The sequence below is a fragment of the Trichomycterus rosablanca genome, chromosome 1 (assembly GCF_030014385.1).
Source record: "Trichomycterus rosablanca isolate fTriRos1 chromosome 1, fTriRos1.hap1, whole genome shotgun sequence".
Taxonomy (NCBI): Eukaryota; Metazoa; Chordata; class Actinopteri; order Siluriformes; family Trichomycteridae; genus Trichomycterus; species Trichomycterus rosablanca.
Window position 1 is genome coordinate 74,778,651 of NC_085988.1, and position 14,444 is coordinate 74,793,094.

The 14,444-nt window shown below is 41.4% G+C and overlaps 1 protein-coding gene across 1 annotated transcript in view; it reads left to right on the forward strand.

Moving 5' to 3' along the window:
* Window positions 1-14,444, forward strand: part of ano2b (anoctamin 2b) — a 94,208-nt gene that overhangs the window by 65,700 nt on the left and 14,064 nt on the right. The window contains exons 23-24 of the mRNA XM_063006510.1: window positions 5,835-5,983; window positions 12,341-12,493. Coding sequence (XP_062862580.1) covers window positions 5,835-5,983; window positions 12,341-12,493 — 302 coding nt within the window. The remainder of the gene's footprint in view (window positions 1-5,834; window positions 5,984-12,340; window positions 12,494-14,444) is intronic.

Here is a 14,444-nt window from a genome sequence, read left to right on the forward strand (position 1 = left end):
TTAAAAAGAAATGTTCAAATGTCACTTAAAGCCCTTAAACTATAATAGAACAGTAATGTCTTGACCAGAACCACCAAAAGCAAGTCTATGATTGAGAAATTGCAGTAACAAGTGTCACTGTCCACAGTGAGCTTTATAACGCTGTAGCATTAGAGGCTGCTGTTGAAGCAAGAAGCCTCTGTTTTAAATTAATCGGCTCCTGACTCACTAATAGCGATACTGTGAACAGAGCATCTCCCACTATACACCTCTCTTAAAGACACACACATGATGTATCTTCACTACCCCTTTTTCTCCCACTTTAGCACATCCAATTTCTACCCATCAATCATCCTCTCACTAATGCTGGTCCCTGCTCCTGATTGGGGAGGACGAGGCTGCTCCACGCCCCCTCCGAAACGTGCACAGCAATCAAACATGAGGCCAGTGATAGCTCAGTGGTTAAGGTACTGGACTAGTAAACAGAAGGTTGCCGGTTCAAGCCCCGCCACCACCAAGTTGCCACTGTTGGGTCCCTGAGCAAGGCCCTTAACCCTCAATTGCTCATCGTGTTCCGCTCATTGTGTAAGTCGCTTTGGATAAAAGCGTCTGCTAAATGCTGAAAATGTAAATGTAAACATCTTATCACCCACACTTGACGAGCACAGTGCGGTACAGCACTATGCACGGAGGGCCACACCCCCTACCGCACTCCTTCCCCATCTCCGTGCAGGCGCCACCAACCAGCCAGCAGAGGTCGTAATCGCGCTAGTCTGAGAGAGAGTCCCCATCCGGCTTTTAGTCCCGCCCCTTATCTGAACAACAGATCAATCGTTGTTCATGTAGCCACTCAGCCTCAGCTGGCAAGGCAGAGCTGAAATTCGATACAATGTATTCGAGATCTCAGCTCTGGTGAACAGCGTACGCTTTACTGCTGCGCCACCTGAGCGGCAGCCCTATTTTTAAGGTTTTTTTTCCAGACTGAACTAGATAACATTACACGTGCGTGTGAGCATGGTCAGCAAGACTAATCAAATATGTCTCCTGTGGGTGAAACATGAATTGCTTTAGTTTTAGAAGTAAAAATCTCGTAATGCCACGCCCCACAGGTTTAGATAAACAGGCTTTTTGTTGTTTTCTCAGTATCTGAAAGCATTAAAATAGTTGGTAAACCCTCGTATGATACCTGTTCAGTAAATGAAAGTTTGTCATTAAAATCCTCTCATTAGTTGAGAAAAGAATGCCGAAGGATTGAAATGGAAGGGGGAATTATGTCCTTGGAAAAGCTTGATAGAGTCAGTTTAAAGTCACCCTCTTCCTTTCTTCTTTAGTTCTGCTCTATAAATACCCACCTTTGTTATGGGAGGAGGCCCAGCGCTGAACGGCCTGGTGCAAAAGCTTGAAGATGAAGGCCAGAGGGGACAGAAGGACTCAATATCCCACCGTTCCCTCCACACAGACTTGACCTACATCATAGTTTTGATCTCCCTACAGACTCCACTGCCTGTCCTACCCAATCATATCAAACAGTTTGTGATTGTGTATATGCTCTTGCTATTAATTTTATTACTGTGTGTGTGTGTGTGTGTGCGTTGGTGGGGAGCTGTCTGAAACACAGCTCAACAGCTGGTAAATGGAAGCTTAAACACGGCCGGGTGAAGGCACTTTTCATAGAGAGGCATTAAAAAGTAATGCTCTGGAAAAGTACTGTATTTTGGGGGTATAAATAATGCACCAGCTGCATTTAGTGGATTTTATTGAAGGCATTAATAGGCTGAGATATGGACCACATGGCCCATTTCATTTTCTATATTTGGTGTTAGAGGCAGTCAGCAGCATGAGAACTCTTTCCTTCTACCCTCATTTTAACTTTCCTAACATAAACGATGGTTTATCTAGGTTTTGGTTTGTCTTGTTATTGTCTAGAATTGCTCATTTAACTTATTAAACATTTCAAAATGTTTTGTAGTACAGCCATGAAAGACACTGACCATTTTCATTTGGAAGAATTATTGTATTTTTTGCATTTTTCCCAATTTTCCTCCAAATCTGGTTGTATCCAATTACCTGATTGCATTATGCTTCCTCTCTACTGATGTTGATCTCCACCCTGGTTGAGGAGAGCCAAGACGCGCCCCCTCCGACACGTGCAGTAGATGACTGCATCTTTTCACCTGCACGAGGCGAGTTCATATGCGGATCAGCTTTGAGTACGGAGAGCCACACTCTGATCAACGCATTATCCCTCGCCTCTGTGCAGACGCAATCAATCAGCCAGCAGAGCTCCCTGTCTGGCACCCCCCTTTGAACAACAGCCATTCATTGTTTGTGTAGGCACACAGCCTGCCGGATGGCAGAGCTGAGTTTTGAACTGACAAGTACGAAATATCAGCTCTGGTGTGCTAGCGTGTTTTACCGCTGCACCACCTGAGCGCCCTGATATGGGTACATTTTGTGGGTCACCCATCTGTTGCCATCAGGTTTATTGATGCTGTTTATTCATTCATCTTCAGAAGCATTTTAATCAGTTTTATTCTGATATCACTGGGCACAAGGCATACAGGTCATCATACTTTCACTTGTGTCTGTAAAATTTCATTTAATCACATTTTAATCAACTGGTTGATTCTTGACTTACGGGGGGCCTGGGAAAAAAGGACAGGCAGCAGTCTATCCCAGGTCTTTGGCCACCCCAATTCCAGACATAGTCAAACATGTCTGTGTAGATGCCTGGCTGGCCGATAGCTCGGCTAAGATTTAAACCAGGATTTCAGCAGTGGTGAGCTAGCATAATACACCACTGTGCCACCCGAGCACCCTAGCCAAGTCACCTCCTATATCACCCTGTGGAGGAAACAGGGATACTCCAAGCAATAATAGTAATAATTATTATAATACAGTGGTACCTTGAAACTCGGTTGAAACCAAGTGGTACCTTGGTTTTGGGAGTGGCGTTAAGTTTAAGAGGCATTGAGTTTCAAGGTATTTTTCCCATAAGAATGTATGGGAAACCTGTTAATGCGTTCCATGGTTCCGTGGACTTGCATATATTTTAGGCTAATGTAAAATAATGGGTTTTTTTCTGACACGTATACACTGAAAATAACACAAGTATAATATAAAACACTGAAATTCAATAAAAAACAGTTAGAAATCAATAAAAAATACAATAAAACCTGCATTTTACCTTTACTTCTTTATTGTTTACTTATTATTCTTAATTAGTGGAGAGAACTTATGAGCAGTAATAATTAAGAGAAGTTTAGTGTTTTTATGTCGTTCTTTTAATACATTAAGTTACATTTACAAGCCTTTTTTAACGATAAGTGTTTTAGCCTCTCTCGGAAAAGCTGATTCTTACAATTTCTCAGAACCCTGAGCTGTAATACAAGTTTAAAAGTGAAACAGGAGGAAAATCCAGTTAAACACAGATACATGTGGAGCTTTCAAAGTGAATTTGATGGTTATTCCACACAAATGCAGATTCGTCTCATGTTCGCACTTTGATGACGTTTTACCGCACCGCTCAAGCCAAGCGCTGAACAAAGCAGCAGTTGCACACGTGGAGTTTAAGGGAAATGTTGAGTTTAAGGGTACAAATTTCTCAAAGAAGGGCATTAAGTTTTAAAGATTTTGAGATAGGGGACGTTGAGTTACAAGGTACCACTGTAATAATAATAATAATAATGGCTCATTTCTATTGATAGATGTATCCCTGTGAAGTGTATTACGCTAATTTTCCTTGCATCTGTAATTTTGTACCAAAAAGCTTGAAGCTGTGTGGTTAAGACAACACACACCCAAGGTTTTGTTAAATGTTGCTCTGTCTGGGGCTTATCCTTTGTTTTTCAGCATTTAGGACTTAATTTGTGACACAGGAAACTGCAAACAGAACCAGAAGTAACAAGTTACAGCTGGAATTGAAATTAGCATGCTGACATGTTGTTTAATTCCAACACCACCTGGAAAACTGGCCCCTTGTAAATCTTGCATTGAAGGTTAATTTGGGGTGGGTTCACTTTCTTTTCCATACCTTTTTGCACTGTGGGGTAAAATTGTATGTGTTAAACATACCTGTGAGAAGACTTTTTATAAGAACTCATAGTGAGATAAAAGACATGCCTTCCAGAACATTATTGGTCTAACATAGTTCTCATTCACTAAGGTTAGGTTTACAACAGAATGAGGTTTATGACTGAAAGATGAGCTTTAGTCCTGTCTCTGAACACTCCATCAACGTGCAGAAGTATTTAACCTGTAGGGCCACATGTTCATGCCTTTCATTTACAACTTCAGCGTGACAGTACAGGTAACTGGCAGCATTTTATAGACTGGAATCTGCTCAGCTTTAACATTCTGTGCTTTTGAAGTCCCTGCTTTTTGTGTAGCAGCAGTGCCACAGTGGCCAATGACAACTGTTTTCCTCCTGCTAGTTTTTAACGACCACTTTATGGTCAGAATGATGAATTGGGCAGAAGAACAGGCTAACTGCTGTCTGGTGTAAATAAGGTGGCTTCGAAAAGATGGGTTGAAAGCGTCTGCAAGTAAAGGTCAGTTGGCTGTAACATGCTGATGCTTCTGTTGGCGTTATTTATGTTATGCTGACTGCTGTAACTCATGCATGTGTGACTAATAGTTTTCAGTTAGTTTTTCCCATCATTGTTAATTTATTTAAGATTTATTTCTAAATTGTATTTCTGTTTGATTTATTTGCTACTTTGGAAGTTGTTTTGCCATTTTTTATCATCAACTGCTTTACTCTAGTTAGTGGGGGCGGCACGGTGGCTAAGTGGGTAGCACTGTCGCCTCACAGCAAGAAGGACCTGGGTTCGATCCCCAGGTGGGGTGGTCCGAGTTCTTTCTGTGCGGAGTTTGCATGTTCTCTCCATGTCCACGTGGGTTTCCTCCGGGTGCTCCGGTTTCTTCCCACAGTCCAAAGACATGCAAGTGAGGTGAATTGGAGATACTAAATTGTACATGACTGTGTTCGATATAACCTTGTGAACTGATTAATCTTGTGTAACGAGTAACTACCGTTTCTGTCATGAATGTAACCAAAAGTGTAAAACATGACGTTAAAATCCTAATAAACAAACAAACCCTGGTTAGTGTTGTGGCAGGTACATAAAACACTGGGTGCAATGCAGGAACACCGGCCGATAACACTGCCGGGATTTAAACCTGGATCTCAGTTAGTGTGGGCTAGCATAATAGACCATATTGCCACCAGAGCACCCGGCTTTATGGTTAACAAGCTTATTCTCACACCGAAAACATTAAAGAAATTTAACATATAATTTAGGAACATGTATTAACAACAAACAAATGCTATGAGTTGCCTTAGAGTCAGGGACAATAAAGCATTCATAAATTACTTTCCTTCATTCAGCAGCATTAAAAGATTATTCAGAATCTGGACTAGACACTTCTGGACGTTCAACTGGAACCATTTTAAATGTACATCATGTGTTGGGACAGTTTTTTGAAAGCCTAGAAAGGTCTTATTTAGATTAACTTACCACAGCCTCTATGAATATCAGTAGATTTTGAATGGAAATCTGGTTATCTAGGTATCTGGTGCTAATTACTTCAGCTTGTACCTTCTATGATTTCTATGGCAGTAAGTTGTAGTAAGGTGCTTTCATTTTTTGTATTCATTGTGTGTGCAAGTAAGGTTAATTATAATAATAGGAAGTTTAATTTATAAAGCGACTTTCCCAAACTTATGAACACTTTACTATAGGTAGAACATACACATGAGAGAAAAATAAATAATGTTAAGAACATGCATGGACATAGCTAAACAAGCAGGTCACAAACCCTCTTCTTTTTCCATTCTCTCCTGTTTTCTGCAGGAAGTTGAAGAAGCTGTTTCGCTCCCTGAAAGAAAAGAAGAGGACTCCTGAGGTACATGTGGAGCAGACAGGCCGAACTCTTCGTCAGTGGCACCTGGATTACGAAATGGATCCTTTTGATGGCCTTACACCCGAATACATGGAGATGAGTAAGTGTCCATCGTATCTTGTCCACATGGCCAGGGCCTATGTGCTTATGCTTATCACTCTATAGGCCCCTAAGATAAGATAAGATAATCCTTTATTAGTCCCACAGTGGGGAAATTCACAGTGTTGCAGCAGCGAAGGGATAGTACACTTAACCAGTAAATGGTTCTGGTTCTGGTTTTTATAGTCTGGCTTTGCAGTCATCACATTTGCAGTGTTTACACTTTACATTTACTGAGCTGCCTTCTTAAAAATACATTTATCATTATAGAACAAATCTCAGCATATCATGAATTTAGTGTTGTTTACTGTATTTGCAGTCACATTATGCAGTTTGTTTGTCAGCCTGCTCTCTTTACCTAACACCACATACTTGTGATCTGCAGTACTGTACCAGTTCCATACCATGCCAATCAATACCAATACAGCTGGAAATTGGAATTTTGTAAATTTTAAGATGGAGTTAAAAGTCTTTTAGACAGAAAACTTTCTGACTAAACATTTTTAGAGTTAGCCGACAATAAAACACTCACTCACTCACTATCTTAACCGCTTATCCAATTAGGGTCGTGGGGGTCACACACACATACACACACCCATTCACCTATAAGGCAATTCAGTGTCTCCAATTAACCTGACTGCATGTTTTTGGACTGTGGGAGCTCCCGGAGGAAACCCACGCGGACACGGGGAGAACATGCAAACGCCACACAGAAAGGACCCGGACCGCCCCTCCTGAAGATCGAACCCAGGACCTTCTTGCTGTGAGGCGACAGTGCTACCCACCGAGCCACCATGCCACCCACAATAAAACATATTTTAGTAAAAAACAATAGTTATAGCAAATCATGTCTGTGTAGATGCCCGCTGGTCGATAGCACTCCTGAGATACGGGTTTGAATCTAGAGTTTCCACCATTGGGAGCTACAGCATGCTAGGTATAACATAAAGTAGGATAAAGAGCTGTTTTGTTACAGCATTATACTAAAACAGCAAAGTGCTCTACGATAATTATTCTATTGAAGATGTAAAGTGTCCTACAACTGTGACAGACTATCCAAGTTTTATCCAAGACTTAAATACCTCAGTCGTTGAGGTAGCGCTACCCTGCATGCATAAGAATACATAAGGACATGAAGGCAAGTACAAACTTAAACTTAGATGGAATCTTAATTAAAAGCAAAGTTGCACAATGCAATTACAGGTGGATTAAACTTCTTATGACTAATACTTGCTTTTGCTTACACAAGCCCTCATGTACGTACAAGCTGTACAAAATGTAAAGGTGCTAGTGATTTAATATTTCAAGTTATTTAGGGATGAATGTCTTTAAATGAGGAGTCAGTCTGTGACAGTGGAGTTTATTTTGTATGATGCTGCGTGCAAGTCCCACATCTGTCTTTCAGTTATGTTAACAAACAGAACGAGGTTGGTTTCCATTAGTCAGTGTGTTGTGTAGAAACTTGTGACTGACTTATTATTAATGATTAGCATGCAAGCATTTAACAGTCCTAACAGTTTACATGATCATCCATGGTAAATAACTAAAGAGTTCATTATAATCTAATTTATTTAGATTTTTTTTGCAATCCAACTCATTCATATTAGACTTGGACATGGACATGGAAGTGCTTAACCTCAACATGTCAAATCTGCAAAGCCGCAGTGCTACAAGATTTAAAAAAGGGAATGAAGTAATAAGCACAGATCAACTGATTGTTGTAATATGCTTGCCACTTTCAATCTGAACTATTATTCAGAGCTTGAGGAGCAAAAAGACCGAAAATTGTCAGCTCAGAGAACCTTGGAAAGTTTTCTGTCTGAAAGATCGATGATGCCATCTTTAAATCTGGGAGTATGAGGGGGAGGCTGGGATTTCAGCCATTTGATTATAAACTAAACATATTTTCTAGCCATCCATAAAATTTGAATACTGTAGGGAGTTACATTTGTATTATTGTAAGCATTAATGTAACTTATACACCGATCAGCCATAACATTAAAACCACCTTGTTTCTACACTCACTGTCCATTTTATCAGCTCCACTTACCATATAGGAGCACAAATACTGACTGTAGTCCATCTGTTTCTCTGCATGCTTTGTTAGCCCCCTTTCATGCTGTTCTTCAGTGGTCAGGACTCTCCCAGGACCACTACAGAGTAGGTATTTTTTGGGTGGTGGATCATTCTCAGCGCTGCAGTGACACTAAAATGGTGGTGGTGTGTTAGTGTGTGTTGTGCTGGTATGAGTGGATCAGACACAGCAGCGCTGCTGGACTTTTTAAATATCATGATCAACTCACTGTCCACTCTTTTAGACACTCCTACCTAGTTGGTCCACCTTGTAGATGTAAAGTCAGAGACGATCACTCATCCATTGCTGCTGTTTGAGTTGGTCATCTTTTAGACCTTCATCAGTGGTCACAAAATGCTGCCCATGGGGTGCTGTTGGCTGGATATATTTTTGATTGGTGGACTATTCTCAGTCCAGCAGTGACAGTGAGGTGTTTAAAAACTCCAGCAGTGCTGTTGTGTCTTATCCACTCATACCAGCACAACACACACTAACACACTACCACCATGTCAGTGTCACTGCAGTGCTGAGAATGACCCACCACCCAAATAATACCTGCTCTGTGGTGGTCCTGTGGAGGTCCTGACCATTGAAGAACAGCATGAAAGGGGGCTAAAAAAAGCATGCAGAGAAACAGATGGACTACAGTCAGTGATTGTAGAACTACAAAGTGCTTCTATATGGTAAGTGGAGCTGATAAAATTGACAGTGAGTGTAGAAACAAGTTTCTGTTAATGTTATGGCTGATCAGTGTATGATAACCATTACTGAGTAATGAGAACAAGAAATCCTTAGTCTAAACTGGCGTGCGCATGCTTGGGTGGCATAGCAATCTGTTATGCTAATCTATTACTGCTGAGATACAGGTTTGATTATTATCTGTGCTATCATTGGCTGGGCATCCACATGGACAAAATTGACTATGTGTAAGGAGGGGATGGCCAAAGCCCAGTGTTTTTTGGGCGGAACCGGACCAGCCACAACCCTAAGCAGGGTATAGCGGTTTGTGGAAATAAAATGAAAGTAAACTAGCAGGCATCATAATCATTTTTTTTGGATTTCTGATTTGTTAAAAAGCTGTTTCTCTCTGAGACAGGGGGCACAGGGCACTGTGCGTAATAAATGATTGTGTTCAGGCTACATTTTAGACATATAATGCTCGGAGGCCTGAAAGTGTAGCATCTCAGTTTTGCAGGTTTCTGAAGCATGCCCTGCAGTGTGATCTGTCAGCCTTTGTTTTGCTGTGCAGAGATAATAGTGAACGTCAATCAAGGGAAAGCTGGAAACACCATTTCCCACAAAGGTTATGTTCCATGTGTGAGAGTGTAAAAGCTTGAAAGCAATGTTGCTCCAACATTCACCACACACAAGGACTGCAGGCTGTAATATCCTTCACAAAAAATACTGGTAACATTTTATCATCATCAGATTACTTAATATTAGTTTTTAAAACAACCCCTTTCTTAACTTGATGGGGTCTGGAAATTGTAATGTTCATTTCTCGATTTGAAGCTTGCTAGGTTGCTAAATACTTTATTAATGCCAAAGGAAATAAAATTAATCTCAGGCTTTTTACATTGTTTTGAATGTCGGCTTGATCTGGACTGAATCTTTCAGCAAGGCACCTGCGGCAATTCTTGTCAGTAGAGTTGATAACCCCTGATCTGTAAACATTCTGATCATAACACATTCTGCACTTTTCACTGGCTCTGGTAATGCGCTCGTGTCTGATCATGATTTAGCTCTATTCAATCACAAGAAGAATTTGTAAGCATGTCTTCAATACTTAGTTTTTGACATCAATTTTTTTCTGCAGTTATGTGGTCAAGAGTGATTTCTTTCATCTGTGTTAGTTTTATTGTAATTTTATATTGTAATAGCTATTTCATACTGAATTCAAAGATTTGCATACTATTTTGGACTAAATGTAGAACACTGTAATTAATTGCCTATATTGAGCCTTTTGGGATTAAGAATTTGGGCCTATCGGCACCCAGGGGGCGCAGCGGGATTTTCCGCTACCACACCAGCGCCGAGATTCTGAACTCTCTGGTTCTAAACTTGGCGTTACCACTGTGTTCTGCTAGGGCGGGATGACCGGACAATGGTTGTGTTCGAAAACCTAGGGAGCTGCCTTGCTGTTTTACCGCCTACATAGGCAGCTGCCTAAGTATAGAGGATTCTAATAAGTCATTGACTTATAAGGCAGGTCATTCGAACACACTACTTAGACAGCGATAACATCGGGTTTCGCTTACTAAGCTAACATGGTTAGCATCATGCCATTTAAACTAATGGGATGAGGTGGCACAACACGCTAGCATGTCAAATAACATCTCCCACTGTGGACCGAAAATGGTTAAACTGTCCCTGACAAGCCGTACCGCATTGAATGCTGGGATTGCCTCCACCGCTAAGGCAGCATCGGATGCTCACTCAAAATAGCGTTGAAATTTTAAGATGCCTTAGTAGTGAGGATATTAAGGCATCTAGGATTTCGAACAGCCTAATTCTCGGGAGTGCGCGTAGGATGATGTAAAATGCTGTTTATGTAGAGAGCTCCCTAGGTTTTCGAACACACCCAGTGTGCATGGGGTCTTATAACGCTGTGTAAGGACCCTGATTAGCAGATAGAGAGACGCCTGTGCAGAGTGCATAGGTGGAAAAGGGTTTCGCTAAGGGCTGCACGCGGGTCGGAGGAGACTGAGCAGCAATATACCCACCTTGACTGCAATCAGGGATCCCTCAGCAGCAGAAGACAAATTGACTATGCTAAATTGGGAGAAGAATGGGAGAAAAATGCACAAATAAAATAGCTAAAAAAAAAAGAATTTGGGCCTATCTCTGGTGTCCTCTCTCTCGAGTGAGGTTGGCAGTGCACTTGTGCAGCCACTTCTTTTTCCCTGCAAGAAGCAGGGAGTCCTACAGAGCGCAGTATTGCATGTGGAGAGCCGTGCACTGTCGCCCACTATGCACGTGTCTTCACTGGCTGACAGAGGTCATAACTGTAGCAGCAGCAGCAAGGAACCCATTTTCGACCATTGTCCCTTCACCCTACGGACACACAGCCAGGCCAGTCAATAGCACAGCTGGGAGTCGAACTTAAGAGCTCGAGATCCCAGCGATGGTGGGATAGCGCCTTATGTCAAGTTCAAACTACACGACTTTCAATTTGTTCAGATTGCTGTACAGTTCACACTACACAACTTAATCAGGAGTCTTTTAAATCGTTGTGGTTTTCACAGTACATGACTGCTCAGTGATAGGGGGTCACACACTACACGATCTATTACCAGGAGGAATCACAGACAAGTCTATCTGGTCTCCCAAACTACGTTTTGTCACAAAAACACGTGAGAAGTGACGAGGGGTTTAGTGATACCATGTCCAAAAATGCGCGTCAACAAGAAGCGAGTGATTAAACTTATTTGTGCGCTGATGTGCAGCGTAAAAGCAAGTAGGAAAAATAAATGAATGAACACCTTTCACACTACAGGATTTTGAGTCGCCGACAGGTCCAGATATTTAACATGCTAGATGTTTTTCTTGAGTCTGCGAATGATCGGCGAGCCGCGAGCGATCGAGTCATTGAACAGTTCACACATAGCAATCGAGAGCCGATTTCCGAGCCCCAAGCAAACGCTGAGTTGCTTCTGAGCTGCCACATCCAGTGGCGACCTGTCGGCGAGGGAAAATCAGGGCAAAAACCGTGTAGTGTGAACTAGGCATAAGATGACTGTGCCACCCAAGCACCCCAGTCATGCATGTTATTACGCATTATTAATTGTAATTGTCAAATCCTGACCATATGCTTTTACTCTGTTGTGTTGATTGGTCAGTGTTTGTCCTTTTGACAAATTTGTTATTTCTTTTCCAAATTTTAAACACTGCCTCTTTCACATCTGAAGTCTAAGGGTCATGGCAAAACTTTGACCTCGTTATGCTTTATGTAAACATTCATATTTCACTTTTAAATCTTCTTTTTCGTTAATTAGAAACATATGATTTCTTTTTCTTTTACATAACCCATGATGTATGCAAAGTTTTTAATATATAAAACCTATTCTAATTCTCATGTAAATCAAATGTAGTTTTTATTTCATTTTTTAAACTTTCTTATTTTCATACACACTAACACTGTGGAGAATAAAAGGTTAGCTCTGCAGACAGTGTTTATTACCTCTTGACGTGGCACTAAGTGCTTAAAGATGATGAAAAGCTGCTTGATGAAAGTAATCTCAATGCCATCTGTTTATTCGTGTGTTTCTTCTTTCCTGTCTGCAGTCATCCAGTTTGGCTTTGTATCGCTCTTTGTGGCTTCTTTCCCCCTGGCTCCACTCTTCGCCCTCCTGAACAACGTTATTGAGATTCGGCTGGATGCTAAGAAGTTTGTCACTGAGCTACGCCGACCAGATGCTGTGAGAGCACAAGATATAGGTACTATGATGTATCCTAACATACTGCAGATCAGGTCATACCAGTGCTTGAAGTGGCAATTCTACATTTTACTTTTTGGCATACTGTGCCTTTTTTGTGTACAGACACGTCTCACAAGATACGTTGTACCTGTTTCCGTTAAACGTATGGAACGTGATGTAAGAATGTAATACTTAATGATTTTGCTAATATTACATAACACACTCACATGTTAATAAGGGAAGTACCAGCAGTTTATTCCCACTTCAAGCACTGAATTACACACACATGCATGCTAATTTAATTAATCAAATAACTCTTAAGAGGTTTCTGTGTGACGGTTGAACCTGTGAGCACCTCATTTGATTCAATGGCTTTATAAGATTTATGGTAAGTAACAAATTTATGGGTCTCTTTGCACCAAAAATGATGTTAAAATTGCATTTGCTAGTGAGTATTATCAATACCAAAACAAAGCAATTACTGTTACTTATTCACTTACCTGTTTTACACAGTTAGCCTCAGGCCATTCAAACCAATGGGATGAAGTGGCACAACGAGCTAGCATGTCAACTAACATCTCCCTCCGTGTACCGAAAACGGTTAAATTGTCACTGACAAGCCAGAATTCCGCATTCATCCGCAATAATTGTAATAATTATGTGAGAAAAGTTGTGCCGCACTGAATGCTGGGATTGCCTTCATGGCTAAGGAATGCATTGGATGCTCCCTCGTTATTCAGTCAAAATACCATTCAAATTTAAGGTGCCATTTTAAGGCATCTAAGAATTCGATCAGCTTTCTTCTCGGGAGCACACGTAGGATGATATAATATGCTGTCTATGCAGAGAGCTCACTAGGTTTTCGAACAGACCCTTTGTCTTTTTGGTTAGACATAATTGGAAAATATCACTGTGCTTGATGGAGTCACTCACTGCTCCTGTCCAAGAACAAATTCAAAAGATTGTCTGACACTGCATGATTGATAGTGAATACAGAAATGTGTCTTTCACACCACAACAGCAGGGCCCATCAGATCTCAGCGTATGGCGTATTCAGTTCTCAAACCTACAACCTCAAAATAATGGGTTTTTAATGGGGTTTTTTTACCCCTTTTTCTCCCCTTTTAGCGCATCCAATTGTTCAATTAGCATCGTGCTTCCTCTCTGTCTATGCCGAACCCTGCCCTGACGGAGGTGATTGAAGCTAACCCGTATCCCCTCCGAAACACGAGCAGCAGCCAGATGCATCTTTGCCACCCACACATTGACGAGTTTGGCGCCACCTAGCGTTGCATGCGGAGAGACACACCCTAAGGGCACCCTCTCCCATCTCTGTGTAAGCGCCTCCAATCAGCCGGCAGAGAACGCAATCGCATTCTGACAGAGAGAGACCCACATCCGGTTCTTTGTCCCACGCCCCACATGAGCAACCGGCCAATCGTTGCTCATATAGCCACTCAGCTTCGAACCGGTAAAGCAAGGCTGGATTCGATACCACGCTCTCAGAATCCAGCCCTGGTTGCAGCGCGTTTCTTTTTACCGCTGCGCCACCTGAGCGGCTATGTTTTACAGTTTTAATGCATTACCCTAAAACATAAATAAATAGTAGGGCACTCTGATCGTGCAATGGTATTCCTGCCTTGTGCCCAGTGGAACTGGACCCACTGCAACTATAACCAGAACAAAGCAGTTGATAAAAATGTATAAATAGATAAATAGATAAATCATGCTGCAGATGTTAAAATAAAGTGTTATTGTTAGCAACAATCACAAAAAGGGCTGAGACATCTGAGTGGGACTGAAATTTGCTTGGTCATCATTAGAGGCTGACCAATACTGCATTTTTCAGAACTAATATCTGTACCAATTATCAGTCACCAAGGAGGCAGAATACTGATATTATGGACTGATACTTAGATTTATTATGTGTATTGAGTAAATCTTACTCTGGTAAATGCTGAATATTGGCT